Below are 21,098 nucleotides of genomic sequence, written 5' to 3'. Positions count from 1 at the left end.
ATCTTTTGAGTGATGCAGGCGCTAGGAAGTTCTCCAAGAAGTCATCCAGGAAGTCTTTCTCAGTTATCTCCAAGAAACCATTTAGACATTCTTCCTTTGATTCTGTCAGGAATATTGAGAATTCCTGTTTTCTCCAAGAAATTCTTCAAGGAGTTATCCATGGATTTTTTTAGTAACTTTTCCAGCGATTTCTCTAGTAGGGATATCTAGAGGGTGGCCCTTTAGAAATTCCGTTAGGGATTCTTCCAAAATGGATCTCTCAAAAATTCTCCATGGAATGCCTCAAGGATTTCATTCCACGATTGTTTCACGATTTATCCTGGAATTCCTTCCAGCATTTCACCAGGAATTTCCGTTCGAAATTTTTGTAAGGATTTCTCTAAGAAGTTGCATAAAAATTTCCCAGGGATTCTTTCGGGGATCGTTCCATCAGTTTCTGTTGGAGTTTACTCAGGGATTCCATCAGACATTCTTACAATAATTTCTTTAGAAATTTTACAGATATTTCCAGCGGATCCTTCAGGAATTAATCCAGGAAAGACTCTTTCGCGATTCTCCCAGGACCAGGAATGCCTTCTTAACTTTTCTTTTGCATCACGTTGGCAGCAGCTCGCTGACGTAGTGTACGATTTGGGTTCAAAATGATCCTACCGCCAAAGGAGGGCGCATTTCCTCATTTTTAAGTTTTTTTTTTATTATTAAATATCGAAGCAATATTTTCAAAATCAGTTCTCTTACACATGTAGAGAATGGGTCAAGGTATCTCCTGAATTTGTTTTTTTCCTGGAGGAAAATGTTTTTTGTTCATAAAAAACCATTTTGAAGCAAAATTTCGAAAAAAAATACCCTTTTCGATTGATTGAAATGAGTATTTGTAAATTTTCGTTTCATCCTCCTTTGCTTATCCTTTTACAGAAATGTGACGATTTGCAATCAGTGGGTATGTAAGTGGATGATGCAAGTGATAGACGAAATACGCGACAATATTCGAACGTATTTACTCTAATTTCTGTTGACGTATTACCACAGAGAACAGACTTTTAAGCTCGAACAAAAATACGTCGACATCGTGTGTAAAGGATATAAGTGTAATTCAACGCCACCAACGGATACTGCCCGACATATAAAGTCGATTTGACCCCATGATAAAAGTGTTCATCTTTAAAATACACTAGCCCACAAAGCGACAGGAGTGCCAAATTGCCAAAAACGGAGAGCACTGGAAACAAAAGTGACAACACACCAATGTAAGTAATGGGACGCTGGCGCCACGCAACGCAACGACATACTTTGATAAAACCGTTACAGAGTTTTTTACAAGGCTGAAAGCAAAGATAGACGTCTGTTCTCTGTGGTATTACTGATTTCATGCAGATGCATCTCTGGGCATTGTGTCACAAAGCAAATATAATTGTATTGAAACTTGTTGAAAACATTGAAACAAAGTATCAATTTGTTCTTCCACTTTGTTTTATTTTTGAATGTTCAAAATCTGACGTGTTACCTATGGGTAGATGTAAATCCACATGCTGTTTGCTCAGAAACTTTTCTACTCTGATATCAGATAACTCAAATAGTGCCGAAAAACTTGTTCATCACCACCACCACACATGGACGAACATAGCACAACGCAACGGTTCACCAAGTTTTGTAATTCTTCGAGTTGCGGTTCCGAGGCTGAGGTGTGTGCTGCCGGAAACTTTGATGGTACTCATTTTATGCACACCTGAGAATTTCATGTGCCAGAAGAGACGAGTGGGGCCCATAATTACTGCGCCAGCGGCACTCGTTTCCATTAGTGCACTGCACTGGGGTGGTTTGAGGGGGTACCGAACGCCAGGAAATGGTATGGCATGAGTTGTGTGCTTTATTTGTTCTGTGAATATGGTAAGAAAGCGACATAATGCGAAATAAGTCATTCATTCAGTAAGAGTGCATCGCGCGAGAGCTTTTTTGTATACTGTTTCATTTGAACTGCAGCAATTTTGGGCATTTTTTGGCGAAAGAAAATACGTAAAACCACACATGATATACGAATAAATTCTTGCTCGTTTTCTCCCCACCGCACCTACATCTCATAGTGGAGATGTAGAGCATCGTTGTAGCATTTGGGGAAATGTTAAAAAGCTTTTACCTACCCACATCCCTTCGGTTGGAAATAAGCACTTGCCTGCATCAGTGGAGGGGATTGTGATCTAAAACGCACCAAGTTATGTTTTGGGCTTATTTTACATTAATAAGCTATAGGGGATGGCCAACATGTTTGGGATAGGCAACTTTTTTTCTCCCACAAAAAAATTCAACATGCTGTAACTTTTCATAGAGTGCATCAAAAAATCTCAAATTTTGACAGTTTGTCAACCTACTATATGTGCATCATTGGTACAAATTTGGGCTCGATTGATTAATTTTTCGCAAAGTTAGATCCATTCGGGTAAAACACTATTATTTAGACAACTCATTTTTGAACTGTCATGTCTCGGAAACCAGTGAACCGAATTGAATGAATTTTTTAACGTTTATCAACAATATATTGATACTTAATACGACGTTATAAAATGTAATATTTTCTTACGGCGAATTGAGTTATACCGGGTTGAAATTTTTACCCATATAGAGGAAAATAAGTCAAATTTACAAAACCACACCAAAATTACTAAATGTGTTCTTCCTTCAATCTAAATAGGCTCAAATATATCTGATTAGAGATAACTTGAGAACAGAAGTGGAAAATCTTAGGATATCAACACTAAAATTTATTGACATTGATGTAAAAAAAATACATTTTTTCGAGAAAAATCCAAAAAGTGTCAATCCATGATATTTTTTTTTCAACGTTTAAAAAGTACCTATGTTTTAATAGTTTGTGAAGCATTTACATATTGTTAGTGTACGTTCAAATTTTCATTCAATTCGGTTCACTGGTTTCCGAGATATGACACCTCAAAAATGAGTTGTCTGTAAAATAGTGTTTTACCCGAACGGTTCTAACTTTGCGAAATATTAATCAATCGAGCCCAAATTTGTACCAATGATGCACACATAATTGGTTGACAAACAGTCAAAATTTGAGATTTTTTGATGCGCTTTATAGATTGTTGAACTTTTTTGTGAGAGAAGAAAACGTTGCCTATCCCAAACATTTTGGCCATCCCCTGTATATTCGGGAAACAATTACAGTTACAGGTTATTGAACCGATAAACAGACAAACAAAATCACCAGAATAATGAAATGAAATGCCGCCTCTTTTTGGGATGATGGAAATGCAGATGAACAGCCATGCGTCTCCATATCTGTGTATTTTTTATATGCACCTTTCAAAAAGAACCGATTGGTCTATTCGGCACAATTTCCCCCCATTCCGAACATGAATGAAAGGAAATGTGAATAATGTGCAACTGGGAAGAAAGACACATCTCCCTCGAGATGGCGGGCCACCACAGCAAAAATACAACTGCAAGCCACATTGGATCTTTACTGTGGTTTACGGATGTCTTCCATGAGATTTTTCCTCTTCCTCGCCCTCCAAAAAAAAAAGAACATTGTTTAGTGTCCCCGAGGGATGATGGAAATGGGAAAGATACCAGCTCATGGAATTTTTATGAACCACCACATTTTACCATCACTGTGCGCTACGGAATTCCACTGACCTGTTTGTTGGTGTGTATGTTTCCATCATTTTAGCGTTGCAGGGAAATTTGCATGGTGCAGAAAAAAAGGAAGTTGGTTTCACGTACCTCAGCTGGATCAACGATCAAGTCGATATTCTTTGCTTCTGTGGGAGCGGCCATGATGCGTTAGGTTCTGCCTTTTAATACGAATAACACAGCGAACACACTCAGGAATTTCCGATCCCGATCAACACAAAACAACACAACAACTAATCACTTTGGGTCAGCTTCGAGCGGTGCTTCAATTGCTACTGATTGTTTCACAAGCGAGATGATCTAGATGACCTTTTTCGTTTATTGTTGCCCAAATGAACACAAGCCGTTGCGATGTGTGAGGAGATGTGTTTGATCGGGCACTCTTAAATAGATTCACGCAAAACTTGATTCCAATGCGATGCTCTTGTTTAATGTGTTGATATTATAAACTGTTTTATTATTAGGGTAAGTGTGCCCATCGTTGTGGTATTAAGGTAAATTCATTTTAAAAACAATGATCGTACCATCTAATGAAGGGTTGCAAAACGTTAGTAGGTAGTTTTCTATCCAAATTTGCTTGGAAAAATATAAAAACTATTGTTTCTCTCTGTTTTCGATCATAAATCGCTTACCACAACATTAGGCACACTGTTCCTATTATGGAGGTAAAATTTAATTTTGGTTCCTATTGTTGCGGTATCCCATTGAAATCATATGGGATACCGCAACATTAGGAACACTACCGCAACAATAGGAACACAGCAGCAAAAATTTTAAGGAAAATATTTTTTTAAATAGGTTTTTGGGCAAATCTTAAGCACACAAATGGTGCAATCTCATAATTTAAGCATAATACATCTATTAAAAATGCCTTTTGGTAACATTTTAGTCGAAAAAGTGCTCAATTGCCACTACCGCAACATTAGGTACTACCACAACGAAGGGAACAATTACTCTATTAATTTTATTAACGAGATTTTCAACCCCAGGCTGGTTCAAGTGGTTTTCATAATGTATCAAACATGCAGCTATCTCATAGGGTTTGAGACCATTTGGATAAGGAGGTCTTAGTTCATGAAGTTTTCGTAATATCTTGCTTAATTTGCTTTAATTCGGCTAGATTTTAACGGCTAGATTTGACTGAATTCGGAGAAGAGTGCTCTAAATGAGACCCTCTTTCCATATGGCTCCACACCATAGTGCGAAAATTTTTAAGTCTATTGATATGTAGAGTCTGAGTTTTACGAGAGCACGCAGCCGATGACTTTAAATCTTGATAAATAATAATACAGGTCGGACTCGATTATCCGGGGGTTCAATTAACCGGGGGCCCGATTCTCCGGGGCTCGATTATCCGGCAAAAATGGCCCGATTATCCGGGGAAAAGTTTGTTTATGCTTTGTTTGCAATATTTAAGGTTATAATATGTCAAAAAATGTGATAAACATCAAATACAACACCTGAAAATTGGATTGAAAATAGTTTTAATTTTTTCACATTTTTCAACTAAAATTTCATTTTTAAAAAACATGGTTATAATAATACCTGACGTTAAGTTTAGGCATTACAACGTCATGTATGTAAGCTTCTATGTTTAACGAACAGTTTTGGATTGAAGAACATCAAAAATTAAAGAAAAGATGTATGGCTCGATTGTCCGGGTGATTCGATTATCCGGGATGAAATATTTTTGGAGTCACCCGGATAATCGAGTCCGACCTGTAATAACATGTAGAAATTATCAGCGTAAACTGATTAAACTGATTAAACGTCGCGATCACCAAGGCAATCTTTGATTATTTCATTCGCAAAATCATGAGACATTTCAAATAAGCAGAAAATCATGGCTTACGCAGCAATTTAATCTGTTTAGTGAGTACCCTTATTGATTTGATTCTTATTTAAGACCGTGGTTATGATGATATGTGGACACATTTAAATTTTTTTTTTCAAATTTAGCTAAAGTATGAATATTATCAATACAAAAATGCACCTGATCAGAGCTGAAATAAGGTAAAAGTTCTCCTGATACTCTCAATGATAGGAAATACTTATTAATTCAACTTGGTTTGCATAGTTGCGTTGCGTTGCATTGCGTTGCGTTGCGTTGCGTTGTAACGGAGTAATTCGTAGATTGCATACTGAAAGTTGTCATGTTAAAACTTGAATACTCCTATTCTAATTGCTTATGGAATGCTGTTTGGGAAGGAACAGCTATCCAATCAGAGATTGAAGTAAAAAAGACATGAAAACTTCCATTGCCGGCCACGCCCATCTTCTCCGTTACGAGGAAAGGAAAGGATATGATGATATGACACCTACTTTATGAAAGGCCAGCGGCGCCCCCATAGGTGTCAAGGAGTTGGATATTAGGAATGGGTTGATTGGGGATTCACTATAAGCGAGTGATGCGGCAAGATTCAGATTGTGTAAGTGTATCTGAGTTGATCATGTAGATGTGTTGATGTGAGTGTAAGTGATTTTTTAACACCAACGTTGGGAGTGACATAGCTAAGAAATTTGTCACTCCATGGGCCTTTTTGCTTCCGGGATGGGGCACAGGCATTTGGACCATGTGTCCTGGCTAACAAGCCTAGGCTTAAGCGCCATTGATCGCTCTTTGAAACGATAAGAAACACATTATGTGAATGGGAGGGGATAATAGGGAAGGGATGATATCTATTTATCGAGATGCCAGCGACTCACCGGCGCTCTCGTAAATAGAAAGGAGAAGGGATTTTGGTACGGGAAAGGTCGGGTATGATTAAATTATGGGACTGAATTGTTATGAAATTAATTTAGTGTAGTTATTTGGAAATATACACAAAGAAGAACAGCAAAACAAGGCGTTTAATTGGGACGAGCTCACCAAGTTAAGTCTCCTGCAACTGCTTGACTTGGAAAGCATCAGCCGAACTAGATAAAAACTAATGTGTAAAACTAACAAAGTCAGCTTACAGCTATTTGAAATTGCATTTATCGTACAGAATTGGGCACAAAACAGAAAGTAATATGACAAAAGGAACATTCTCACCGAGTTTCAACGATGAATCACAGCCGCAGCATCGAAAGACGAATCCTTGATTCAGCAGGTACAAACTTCAATCTTCCCCATCTTTATTTAACGGTAGTCATAAAACAACACTTTCTTTTGTTTTTCTTTCAAATAAGTTACATTTTCACACATATATCACAAGAAGCCTCAGTCAAACAAAATTTGAAACGTATCGCTTGAGGCGAACGGGAAATTTTCCTTTCTACAAAACAACATTGACTTCCCGGGTGGCGTAGTACTGGTGGCCGAAATCACTAGCGGTAACGTCACCAGCCACTTGAAAATGCTGCCATGCATACATAGCACAGCCAAAAAACAAAATTTTGTAATACCAACAGTGGATCCCAACAGATTAGAAAGTTTTTTTTTGAATGAGTGTTATCAGTTTTGCACCTTTTAAAAGGTACAGAACTGATGACACTCATTCGAAGAGGGTATTCTGCTTAGAGGGTTCAAAAAGTCGGTACAAGATTAGAAAAGGTGTCCGAAAGAAATCTCCGGAAAAAAATCCGGAAGGTATTTTGTGAGATTTCTGAAAGGTGTTGCTGGTAGATGCGTAAGAAAAATACTTGTAAATTACAGAAAATAAGCGGGAAGATTTTCAGGAATAATCGTGGGAGGAATCTCAACAAGAAATATCAGAAAAATCCTTTGAAGATTTCTGCGAGGAATTTCAAGGGGGAACTTAAACACTAAGAAAAAATCACCGACTTCGGTACTGTTTTACCAAAATCTCAACCGTTAAGTTTGTTTTACAGGAAAAAATCGGTAAATCTTGCAACTTCTACCGAACTTCATTACATTTTGACAGATAAACGATAACATTTTACCGAAATTTTGTAATTTTTTTACAGAATTTCGGTAAAAATCCAGCGGTTGAGATTTCGGTAAAAATTACCGAACGCGATTAGCTGTGTGGTATAAATCCTACCTTCATAAATTTCAGAAAGGAGTCCGGGAGGAATCTCCAGAAGAATTGCGGAAGTAATTTCTAGAAAAATTCCAGAAGAAATTCCTAGAATTTCTAGAGGTATCTTAGGGAGAATCTATGGTAGAACCCTGGGAAAACTGGAGAATTTCGGAGTGACGTGAGGTCAGCGGTGCCACCCGTTTGGGCGTATTGAAAGCTACGGTTCAACTCCCACTCCAGTCGGAGAAAATATTTTGTCAAACAAAAAAATCTTCATTGAGCCACTGGGTGCCGTAGACGTTGCCCGTTGTCAAGTGTTGTTCAGTCTGTACTGCCTCTGGTTGGAGATGGTGTAGTGTATCCTTTTAATGATAAGAAGAATCCTGAAGAAATTGCTGGAAGAATCCTAGGAAGTATCTCGAAAGAATCCCAAAAGGAAACTTCGAAATTTCCTTAAAAAAATTTATAGAGAAATATTAAGTCCTTAACTTTAAATTGTGTACTTTAAGTACATAATTCGTAGAAGTACAGGGGATGGACAAATGATCGAGATAGGCAAAATATTCACTTTTCAAAAAATGGTCAAGCAGCTGTAACTTTTTCAAATATCATCAAAAAATCTCATTTTTTACTGTAAGCTGATCAACTAGCTGTCAAATTTGGTTAATATCGGGCATTTCTTCAAGTTAGAAATATTCTTAAGAAAGGCATGACTATCCGATAATTAACTTTGACCTATCATATCTCCGGATTCAATAACCCGAATGCAATGTAATTTTGAATGTTTATGACTTATATAATGAGCATTGAAAAATGTTTGACTAAACTTAAAAATATTTATAGGAAAATAAAAGTTTCAGCCATTTCATTTATTTCATGATTTTTTAGTAAACTGTTCAATTTTGTTTTGTTTCCGTGTATTTGGTTACTTCATTTTAAAACATACTCATATTCAAGTCATTAAGAGGGTATTCAAATAAACTATAATTATAATCTTATATTTTGAAACGACGTTAAAATTTTCGATAATTTGGTGTATTATCAGAAAAATAATCTTAACGCTATAATTTTATTCCGTTTGAACAATTTTTAATTAGGTCAAAAGTTTTCCAAAGCTTGTTATATAAGTCATGAACGCTTAAAATTTCATTGCATTTGGTTCATTGAATCCGGAGATATAACAGGTCTAAGTTGGCTATCGGAAAATAATGCCTCTTCGATTTCTCGCGAAGAGTTTTAAGAACAGTCTTAAGAATCACTAGATAAATCCAGGATAGAGTTCCAGGAAAAATTAGTGTGGTATTTACAGGTGCGACAATAAAAATCAAACAAATTGTCAGTAGATTCGAATATTCCGAAATATTCTAACGCATTGCAAGTACCATCAAATACTTTAAGGAAATTAAAAGCAATTAGGTACTCAAATATTCTTAAAAAGAAAAAAATTTAATCGTTCTTCAAAAACGTTTTCAGACAAATTCTGCAGAAGCAACAAATCCAATATACTTTAAAAGCTTCCCAACGTTAAGGCATGATGGACAATCTTTTTTTCCAAAACTGAAAAGGCATTTCTCTGCAGAATCAACACACCCGAATAACTAAAGGTGTTCGATTGGCATAAAAGACTAACCTAAACTAAATGAAAATGTCCGATTGTTGGGCATTCTTATATTTATCGACTTGTTGATCATGTTGGAGAAAAGTGAGATGGATAATTAAAAATTCTCCGTTGAGCCTTAAAAAACCAGAAACTGTCATGTATTCTGGAATGACTGTCAATATGTCTGTTAAATTTACATTTGATTTCAATCTTCTTTGCAGAAAATCACTATGGCTACAAAATGTCATTTATTTATTAAGGATATTTGTGCCTTTCGTTGCGGTAGTGTAGTAATGGTAATCGGCTTTAGACCGCTGACATCTGTCAACGCGGCCCAGCGGAAAAGCCTCCAATTTCGCTTTAATGTTCTGATCTGAGTACAGTGTTCTTATATGTTTTTACTGAAAATATTGTAATTTATCAAATCAACTATGCAAACCAAGTTGAATTGAACAGTAGGCCTTGCCGTGGCCGGTCAAGTTTTGCCTTGCTTGTCATTTTTTTTTCGAGCTCCGATTTCTTTTTGTTTCGCGTTAAGAACGGTGATTGGGCTGGTGCTATGCCTTCCGGGTCGTTCGCTTGTGAGTCCGCCGGATGTTAAATCGTGTGTTCCGAATGTTTTCCGCTACGTTCTGTGATTTTCTTCAGGTATTTCTTCCGGATTTTTTTCCAGAGATTTCTTTCGGACACCTTTTCTAATCTTGTACCGACTTTTTGAACCCTCTAAGCAGAATACCCTCTTCGAATGAGTGTCATCAGTTCTGTACCTTTTAAAAGGTGCAAAACTGATAACACTCATTCAAAAAAAAACTTTCTAATCTGTTGGGATCCACTGTTGGTATTACAAAATTTTGTTTTTCGGCTGTGCAGTCTTGAATGAAAGCGTTTATTCTACTTGATCGTCGCCGACGTTTCGGTCTAATATTTCTTCGAGATTTACTTCAAGGTTCCCTCTTCTAAAGATTTCCCCCAAATTTCTTTCAAGGGTTGCTCTTTGAGTTTTTTTTCCTACGATTTCATTTAAAATTCCAACAGGGATGCCTTCCTGAATTTCAAAAGCGTACGTCCTGAAAAATTTCCTGAGATTCTTTCGGGAACTTTTGCTCGCTAGAGATTTCTTATGGATTCTTCATGAGATTTCTTCCGAAATTTTTCCTTGGATTATTTTCACATTAACTTCTGCGATTACTCTCAGAATTCATACAAGGATTTCGTTTTGAAATCCGAAATTGAGATTCTTCACAAAACTTTTCTGTGAACCTATTACGGAACTCATTCAAGGTTTTTTTTGCTGACATCTGCCAAAAAGTTTTCAAGAATTTTCACCGACATTGTTTTAAGAATTTCTCAGTTTTCTGCCAGAGTTTTCTCCTGGAATGGTTCGTGAGATTCTCAAATTTATTTCAAGGATTTGCACCGTTTCTGTAATTTCCCCAAGAACTCTCCCCAGAGCTCCCCAAGCATTCTTTCGGGATTCTCGGATTTTTTCAAGAGTTTTCTCCCGGACTGCTGCATGAAATTCCTCTTATATCTGGTTTCGTAATCAGGTTGCTAAAGAAGTTTGATTAATTAAGTTTCAAGTACTGGACGAAGAGGAGTGTTCTGAAATCGAGTTTCCAAAGAGAAGGGGAAGCGAATTTATGTGGGAGCTGGAAACCCATTCAGAAATTGATTCACCTTTAGGTGTGCCGTTTAGGATTATTTGTGGAATTTTTTCCTGCATTCTTTTGACAAAACTTGTCTTACTGTTCCGGCTTAGATGCAACTTGGGGATTTTTCCGGATTCCCATCTATTTTATTTTTATTTTTCTCGCGACTTCTCCCTGTCCTTCCAGAAATTGCTTTCTGGATTCCTTTAGGTGTTCCTTCTGGAATTCCTCAAGGAGCTTCTGCTGGGATTTCTGAAGTTGCTCTTTCTGGGATTTATTCTAGCATTCTCTCTGCATCCAGGAAATAATGCATTTAGGTAATCTTTCAGTGATTGTGTCAGTAACCTCTTCCGGAATTCCTCCACTGATTTCATTCAGAATTGGGTTGTTTAGTGAATAAAATATTGCTGTTCTCTATAGCCTAATCAAAAGAGCTAATTTTTCCGAGTTGAACGTGATTTTATTGGATTTCAATACCTTTGTTTTGATAGTAAAACTCACAAAACAGTTTCAATTTTCATGGATAGAATGACAGTTCAATCCATAAAATGACAGTTCGACCTGAACAAAAAAGTTTTCCCATACAAACTTTAAAAGCATTTTAAAAATAGTTCCCGGACTCCGAAAATAATGGAATTTTGAATTTCGACCAATTTTTGGGCAGAGAATTCGATTATGTAATAATCCGGATACCCCTGAAGAACCCAATTTTTTCAGGAACCCCTTCAGAGATTTCTCCATCAAATCCATCTCGGCTTCCTCCGAAAACTGCCCCCGGGTTTCCTTTGGGAGTTCCTTATGGAATTCCTGCAGATGCTTACGCAATTCCATTGGGTGTTCATTTCAGAGTTCCGCAGATGTCTGTAATGGAAATGCTTCCGAAGTTTATTGCGAAATTCTGCGAGAGGATTTTTAATGGAGATCCCTAAGGCATTCTCTTCCATTAGTTCCTTGTGATTTTTGTACTGAAGGTCGTTGAGGAATTTGACCAACAATTTCTATAAGAATTCTTCCAGAAGTTCCCGGAAACAGTTCCTTCAGGAACAGCAGTTCCCAAGCAATCCCTAGTGGAAATCCGAGAAAATAAATGCCTGAACACATTCCATATTGAATTGGACGAATTTCAGAAAAAAAACCAAGAGAAAGCCCAGAGTCTTAGAAGGAATACCTGGAAGAATCCCGGAAAGAACTCCTTGTTGAATCATGGAACGAACTACTGGAGGAATATGTACGCTGATAAAAATAATGAGATTTACACGTCATGTACACTTCATTTTAGTCATGTAAACTTACTGTTATGATGGTTTACATGATATATCATGTAAATTTGGGCTATATGTCATGTAAACACTCAGAGTCATGCTGAATTACATGACATATAATGTAAGTTTACATAATATTTTAAGACATTTACATGATATGTCATGTAAACTTCTGTGATATCCCGCGCTCCAATCATGTGCATCATATGTCACACAATTTTACATTCTTTTTTCGATCTGTGTACGAAAGAATACCTGGAGGAATCCGAGAGCCCCTGGAGAATTCACAGAGAAATTCCGTGAGGAGCTGCTGGAGAAATCCCGGAGAGTACTACTGGGAGAATCTCAGATGGAAGCTTTTTAGGAAAAACAAAAAAAAAACTTCTGCATTTGCAATTTGGTTACAACAAGGCCACGAATCGTCAAAGACTTAAAAATTTTCTCATAGGACGGCGCGCAGTGCCCTATACGGAGTGATTGGTACGAGATGTCCCCGTTCTAACATTTCGATGTACAATGAAGTTGTAAATGATTTTAAGTAAATTTCATTTAAAAGCTGTACAAGTAGGCCTTCTTTAATGTTTGAAAGCATTAAAAATGGCAAAAAAATAAATAAATCGATTTTATAATTTTCCTCGATTATTTCATTGATTGGCTGTGTATCTAAGTTCAGTCAACTGAAATTCAACACATTTTATTCATGAAAAATAATTTCAAAGCTGTGGGCCACAGCCTGCATGGAAATTCGTTTCACTGGCAAAGATGTACATTGTACATACTACCCTCGTAGGTTTCTTTTGAGTACCAAATATATGTTTCCAAAGTCCAATATTTAATCATACAGTCTGACAGTTAATGAGCACTGTTCTACAACACCACCCAACCAACGACTGGTACAAGCTGTTGTTCCGCGACAACGCTCCTCGGATTTCAACACGCTCCACTTTGACAACGCAACAGTTTTTCCAGTACTGCAAACGTCTTCGCTTGTACTTCTTTCTTTTTTCTCGACCCGACACTTTTAACGCGTGCAACAGTTCTGCATGACGGGTCTCGCGGTAGGGGAGACTGAGGAGACTTGATCCCTGGGGAGACTTGTTCCCCCAGGTTCCCCCCATATTTTCTCGGAATAAAAAACAGTTTTCTTCTAGCATATTTTTTCTAAAACGGCATCTGGACAGGCGACAATGTTTTGGCTACAATTGATTTTAATTTTGTATTGCATTATTTTTTAATGGCTGATGGTTTGTTTTCAGTCTTTCAGAAATCTTTTGGGCGATTCCGAAAAATCTCAATAACTTTACGAAAATTGAACCAAGTCGTGTCAAAATTTCACAGCACATAGTGTAAATAAAGTACTATCAAACGTATTTATCCAAACAAGGCTGTTATAAAAATATTGCAATTAATGCAGCTTAGTGTATACAACAGTGACATGGGGAGACTTGATCCCTCGAGGATTACACACACATTATACATGTGAAAAATAAAATTCTATTTGGAAGCCTCTATTTACTCGGAGTTCTAGTATATTCAATGATAAAACGTGTCAGATAATTATTATTTTAGTACAAACCATGAAAAGGGGGATCAAGTCTCCCCATTTTCAAGATACGGCATATCCTTAACAATTTAAGGAAATCTTATAATTTTAAATACACCGTAGGTATCAAACATACAAGAAAACTTGGAAAGAAAATGAATAGGAAGCTTCTGAAGTTATTTTCCCTTTAAATTAACCATGTGCTCAAAAGGGGATCAATTTTGACCCATTTTTGAAAAATACATCATAAGACATGCCTCCATAAAAACACAGTTTTGAAAACTTTAACAATAAATTAAAGTCCTTCTGTTGTGTATAAACTTGCAATAGATGTTTACCTGCCATTCTGTACGAAAAATGGATCTAGTTTTGTGTTTTTTCTTAAAGTTACAGGCAAATTAAGAAAAAGGGATCAAGTCTCCCCAGTCTCCCCTATAGTCGAACGGGCGGTGCGACCCAAGGAGCAAGCACGAACAAACCAACGCCAACCAGCATATCTGGTGTTCGTTTCGACTAACAGCATAGTGGTGCTGTAAAGTTGGGGAACCGAAAGACAAAGTGGCGCAAATAAGAAAGCACAGCTGGCTGGCGGCAGCAACACAGAATTATGTAATGAGATAAGGAAAGAAGCACAATATTTGTCTGAATAATGAGTGCAGCGAGGGATTCTCGTCGTGTACACGGGTCGCGTTTATCTAAGTGTTTCTTGGTGGAGCAGGGGTTTTTCAGGGGGCAAGTTTTCCGAAGTCTTTCAAAACTCTCTATTGAACATTGAACCTAAGTAAATTTTGGTAAAGAGTGTTTTACTGTTTTGTATCATCAGAGTTGTTTTTCAGAGAGAGAGAGAGAGAGAGCTTCATCATGTAATAGCAATGAAAACCCCTGCTCCAAAGCGATAGCATCCACGCTAAGACAGATAATAGTTCGCGAAGCAGAGCGTTTCCATTCATAAAGGTATGCGGGATAAGACAGGCGAACGAAAGTTATGAAAATCCATCTGTCTGAAGTAAAAAGGGGATGAAAACGATTCCTTTGACGTGGTGGGCAAGCGGATGATCACGTGAAAGGAATACCGAAGAAACGTGTGAAGGGAAAATATTTTTCCAACAATCCCAGCTCTAGGGGTTTGGCGGGGCACCGGAATGATGAAAATCTTCAAGTGGTATTAAGAAGTTCGGTAAGTTTTTCCACTCTTCGGTTGCTATACGACCATTGTCGATGGTTCTTTGTGAATCTTAATCTGATAGAAGGTGATGCGATTGTTGGGAAATCTGTTGCCAAAATGAACGATAGAGATCATTCGTAGAAATCCTTGTAGAAAAATGTTTTCTGGCAACGCTCCCACTTTCTAACGAAGCACAAACGAACGAGCAAATATCAATCCCTGAAAGAATTTTATCCTCTCGAATCCGGAGTCCGGACGGCCGCATGAGTGTTTCCTCTCTAACTTAAAGCAAATGCAATGTCGTCATCGTTAGAGGGATGCATTTCGGTTCGTTATGCGCACTCTTATTCACTGATCCGAATGTAAAACTTTTCCCGCCTTTCCGTCTTTCGGCTTCCGGTTCAGAGTCTTGGCAAACCTCGAAAGAGAACATAGGAAAATTATAATACCCCCTCTCGAACAAGAGCCACCCCGAGAGGAGGACGACGTGAGCTCTTTAACAACTTTGCCCCAGCAGAGCAGAGCTGGAAGCTACTGACTGGTTATTCTGGCCCGCAAACTCCGGGGACAAGTATTAAGAAGCTCCCAGCCACAAAAGGATTAGTAAAATCTTTTTGGAATGAACAAAAATGAGTTTCATCGTTCTGTCGTCGTCGTCGAGGACGTTCCCTTTTGAGATCGGGTTACAACAACAGCCAGCAGCAGTGTTGGCGAGGTCGAATTTGTAACTAGAGAATATTTTAATACCCTCAACGATGGTAGACGGATTTCGAGACGGCTTGCTACTGTATGAGAGGCGTAATGCTAAGTATGTAGCTGAAGCAGCTTAGAACAAACGACTGGACAAATCTGTTTCGGGAGCAATTCTAGTCGGGGGCTTTGGGTTTACCGACGCTTTCAGAGATGCATGTGATGCTTTGTATCTAGGGGCCACATGTGCGGTTAATGGTTTGAATAAAATATATGCCTAGAAGGTACCTGGATTAGAGCGGCTGTACGAAAAATAGGCGCTGGCTTCTTAAATTAATTTGAACTGATGATTAGTCATGGCTAATGACTAAATTGGATTTCTGGAAGAAGGAACAGAGTTTTTCTGTAATAAAATTTACGAATCTATGTGAAGAACAGATAGGCAGGAGGCAATCTTGTACAATCGTCTAGGGCGGTGATTCTCAAAGTGAATTTATCGCCTGGGGGCTATATTTGGTAAAATTGCATTATTTCAACAGCTTCGTCTAATTTACAGCTCTATTATTTACTAGGGTACTAAGTGAGCAACAAGAGTTCCCACAAAATATCAACTTGCTGGACGCAGTGGCTTAATTTCCCTCAATAAAAAATGAGCGATTACAATGGACAGCTGCACTTAAACTTTGCAAACGCCTGAATGTAATCTATTCTACTATATCGAACGGGTTGCTTTAGTGATGAAATCACTTTTCCACTCCATCTTTGGTAGAATGATTAGCACGAGGATGCTGAGCTGTTGTTCCTTTTCTAGTTCGTTTGAGCGTCTGTTAGGAGCAGGGATGCCAGATCATGTGAAGACATGTCTTTAATTTGCAGACATTTGAATTTCCGTGAGGACATTTAATTTTGGGAAGACATATTGATGACAATTTAAAGAATGTCGACTTTTAAAGGGTTTGAAAATGAAAAATGAGCTTCGGTGATTTGTTATCAAATTGTTAAATCTTTAGAACAATTTCTGAAAAGCGTGAAAATTTCTTTATTAGCTCTCATAGAAGAGACATTTTTGAAGTACATAGTTTCTCAAACAATGGACAATGCAGAAATGACGTCGATCGTTTTCGGTAAGCTTAGCATTTTTATTCAGAAATTTAATGAGATTCACGAGGAAATTGCTGTCAAATTCTGATATAATTTTCGGCAAATATATGCATAAGGTTTGGTTTGAATTATGTTATTAGCGATTAAAATGTTACCTTTATGTCCAGCTTAATAAGGTCACATTTATCTGAGTATATTGAACGCAATAACGTTCCAATATATTTTTAAAGATGAAAATTTAGTCTAGTTTAGTCTAGTCTAGTCTACACATACACAGCCACACATTTGAAGAATCCTGAAAAAATTATAGAATCGACTACTTCTATTATGTTGTTGTTATTATTAATGATTGCAGTTCATCCGAGATGCACTACAAGCAATAAAGCGGCCAGGCTTATTGTGTAGCGTTTTTTTTTTTTTAAATTCAACAATAAATACAATGAGTGGGGTCATCTCGTATCAACCACTCAGTTTATGAAAAAGGATCATTAACACAAACGTACACATGTAGAGTATTGATCAAGGTATCTCCTGATTTTTTTTTCCTGGTGGAAAACGTTTTTGGTTTTTGAAGAAACCATTTTCAAACACAATTTCACAAAAAAATGGTTCTTGCAAGAATGGAAAACATTTTTGACCACGAAAAAAAAATCAGAAGATTCTTTGTTCCATGCTCTAAATGTGGACGGAAACCGATTTTGAAAATATTGCTTCTTTATTTTAGGACAGACTTGTTTGAATCCCAAAATGGCCGCCACAATGGCTGACTTTGGTACCTACTCACGATTTTGAGCGCACAAATCTCTTCGGAAACAAAACCAGCGCACCTGATCTTCTAATTTTAAGCTTATAACAAGTGAGCAAGAACAGAATAATAAAATGCACTGTTGTTTGAAGCTTGCTTCTTGAGAATTGTGCGTCTGAAGTTCTAATGCACTGAGGAAGCGGGATTTCAAGACGTTTGTCCTTAATAAAAAGTCAAAAATAAAAAAAAAAATGAAAATGCTTCCAGTTTCGCCTTAAGTGCCTTTACTCGCCGCTCTCTGAAAATACCTAAAACGTTATGGTCCCATGACCATAACGTTTGGTGGCTCAACGGTGGCCCATTTCAAAATATTAAATTAGCTTACAATCAAATCTGAGACTTCAAATTTCTCTATTCTGCCGCAGAACATCATAATTCAAATATCTGTCACAATGTTTACCACGTTTTGTGCTTATTTTGAGAAGGAATTGTCAATCAATCAAAAATGTGGGGGTCTTCAGTTAGCCTAGTGGTAAGCTATGGATCAGCAATCCGGAGACGGCGGGTTCGATTTCCGTTCCGGTCGGGAAAGTTTTCTCGGCTCCCTGGGCATAGTGTATCATTGTACTTGCCTCACAATATACAAGTCCATGCAATGGCAGTCAAAAAAGCCTTTCAGTTAATACCCAAGCAACACACTTGTTATATAAGAGTTACGCCAGCGCAAATTTGGTTATATAGAAGTTAATTTAATGTAATTCTAGCATTGTATTAGAATAACATCAAATACTTAAATATAACCAAAACTTGCGCTGCCGTAACTCTAATATGACATATGTGTTGCTTGGGTAACTGTGAAAGTGCTCAAAGAAGTGTTAAGTTTCGGGAATGACAGAACTTTCTTTTATTTCAACGATGGTATAACCACAATTCTTTCATTTGATATTTTCATTAGTGTTTACTTTTAGGAATTCATCTGCGTTTTTTTAAGACTTTTATTTTTCAAAAAGTCCATTGAGACTAACATCCATAATTCCACGGATGATTTTGTTGGGGAAACATACTGGAATTTATTCAAAATTTCCATCAAAAGGTACATTACAAATTTTATCCGTGAAATTTCTCCGATGATTTTTTACGAGTTCTAGACATTTCTTCAGGAATTTCTTCCTTCAGAAGGATTTGTAAATAAATTTCTAAGATAGAACTTCTACCCGAGCAGACGAGAATAGCAAATTAATAACTTCAGAATCACATATCATGTGTTTATATCTTGTTTTGTTATTTTTAACTTATTAAAGCATTACTTTTCTATAGCATGTATCGCAAGACAAACTCATTTTGTTATGACCAGGATATTGGTAAACATCCATAGAATCTTGGGCTTCGTGGCCGAGCGGTTAGCGGTGTCAGTCGTTTAGGTGTCTCGTAAGCCTCGGAGTGTGGGTTCGATTCAGTGGGGCGTAGCAGGGGGGGGGGGGTGCGACGGGTGCGGTCTGCACCGGGCCCCCGAATTCAGGGGGCCTCCAAATCAAGGAAGGTTTCTAACACGAGTTTGAATTAAGTTCTTTAAATAGCGAAAGTTTCCTATAAGTATAAGTTCAACACTTCGCAAAACTGCTGATAGGTATGTGGGGGCCCCTTCGTGGTTATCATGGGGCACATGAATGTCCCCAAAATTACAAGAAAAATGTGTTAGAAATTGAAATTCGAATTTACGAAATTTATTACCGATTTGGAAGTAAAATTTATGAGCATTGTGAAAACGTCCCTGATATCTTGATAACAGGACCAAATATAGTTGTTGACTAAGCTTAAGGTAGCAGTTAAAATTCAGGGACCGCGTTTATGGAAATTATGATCTAAACACATGCCAAGTCAAAACCGTAATAACAGTTTTTTGTCGTTTTTTTGCTTTCGTATAAAAAAAAAGTGTAATCAACGTATTCCAACAATTTCATCAAGTATTTCCATTCTTAAAGAATTCTTGAAAAAAGTGGAAAAACAGTAATCCTTGGAGAAACTTCTGAAGAAATTATTCGATTTTATCTTAATGAATCAGGTACTTGTTCCTTTACTATTTTCATCAAGATTTTCATTCTGCTGAAAACAAAGGAATGAAGCGCTTTTTTTATTTTTGTTAGAAGTAGGTACGAATGATTACAAAAATTACGTAATCAATCGGTGCGGTAATCGCTTTGTTATCGAATATTATGAATTTGGGATTGTATGATTACTAAGGCACGTTGACCCTACTAGGAGTCCTTAGAGATTATTTTAAACGAATTTTCGGAGGAATTTCTAGAGGAATCAATCATAAATCCTGAAGAAATTCCTGACTGAGATGCTTGATGGAAACTTAGAATGATTTTTCAAACGGTTTTATAAAAGTATTTTTAGGGAAACTTATCAAAAGTCGCAATAGATATTTTTATAAGATCTCCTAGAGGAATTATAGCGAAAATTCCTGAAGAAATCCTTGGGGAAACTCCTAGAGTAGATGGATATTAAAGAATTCGTTGGAAGAAATCCAGAAGGATTTTTGGAAGGAAATTCTACCAAAGTTCCTCTAAGAATTTTCTTAGAGGAACTTCTGTAGGGATCCTTGAAGGATTTTTTTAAAATTATTATACAATGGATTCTTTCGAATTTTTTTGGAGGATATCTAGGATGAATATCTTAATAAAACTTTAGAGAAACTCCTTGAAGAATACAGGCAGATTTTTTTTTTTTGGAAAAAAACGTTGCAGTAATTATTGGAGGAATCCTTGGATGAATTTCTAAAGAAATCTTCAATGGAACGTCAAGATGTGTAATAAATGCTTGAGGAAATGCCAAGATAAATTCATGGATGTATCTATGGAGAATGCTTGACATCCGTGGAAAAATCATTTAAGGGATAGGGTATCGGGATGCTTCGTTGGCATAGTACCCTCGTTCGGCCTATCTCAACGTAAACCAAAAACTCAAACAAACACACATAACTGGATATCGGATAAGCTATGCGTCAAACAACTGTAACATTTCGTTTCAATTTTAGCACTTTGGAACATTAAAATTGAATGAAAATGTCACTTTGTTTAGCTTTTGTAGACGCCATGATTCTTCGGCTTAGTGGCTAGTCTATACACATGATCATAAATGGCATGATTCTGGAAGATGACTTTCAATAACTGAACATTTGATGCGACGGTCAAAGACGCTATTGTGAACTTGTGAATTTGTTTTCAACGAATAATATCTATTTTACAAATTGAATGTGGGCCGAATATTGAGGACATTTTTTTCATTATGTACCCAAATCTTGGCCCATCCGTAAAGTGACGTCAAAAACAACGATGAAAAGACGTCAACAACATTTCTTGCGTAAGAACCAGAAAGAACGATTAGGAAGAAAGATTTTGTGTGCAATGACTGTAAAAATATAACACAATAATAGGGTTGCGTTGTTTTCGTTACTAAATTAAGAAAGAACTTTAGTTTAAGTACTTTATTTATAGTTTTTTTAAATTTGGCTCCAAAAATGTAATTTAAAAGTAAGATTTGTGATCAAACAGAGATAATACTTCACCAGAAATATTGAAAAAAATGAGATAATTAGTGGTTCTAGTGCATGGAAAGCAATAGGCCAACGTTGTATCCACTAATAGGCCAATTTTTGTACCATAGACCAACGTTGCATACCATCGCATCGAATCTTTTCAACTTCATTAAGTAAATTCTTGAATGT

The 21,098-nt window shown here is 37.0% G+C and overlaps 2 protein-coding genes across 2 annotated transcripts in view; one reads left to right on the top strand and one right to left on the bottom strand.

Annotated features, from left to right (window-relative positions):
* Window positions 1-3,921, bottom strand: part of LOC109409768 (protein henna) — a 93,575-nt gene extending 89,654 nt beyond the window's left edge. The window contains exon 1 of the mRNA XM_029870237.2: window positions 3,739-3,921. Within this exon, the coding sequence (XP_029726097.1) occupies window positions 3,739-3,792 (54 nt within the window). The 5' untranslated portion in view covers window positions 3,793-3,921. The remainder of the gene's footprint in view (window positions 1-3,738) is intronic.
* The window catches only part of LOC109432373 (uncharacterized), a 495,279-nt gene that overhangs the window by 54,215 nt on the left and 419,966 nt on the right, over window positions 1-21,098 (top strand). The gene's annotated exons all lie outside the window — the stretch shown is intronic.

This window comes from Aedes albopictus, chromosome 2, assembly GCF_035046485.1.
Source record: "Aedes albopictus strain Foshan chromosome 2, AalbF5, whole genome shotgun sequence".
Taxonomy (NCBI): Eukaryota; Metazoa; Arthropoda; class Insecta; order Diptera; family Culicidae; genus Aedes; species Aedes albopictus.
This window is presented reverse-complemented; position numbering and strand designations above follow the sequence as displayed.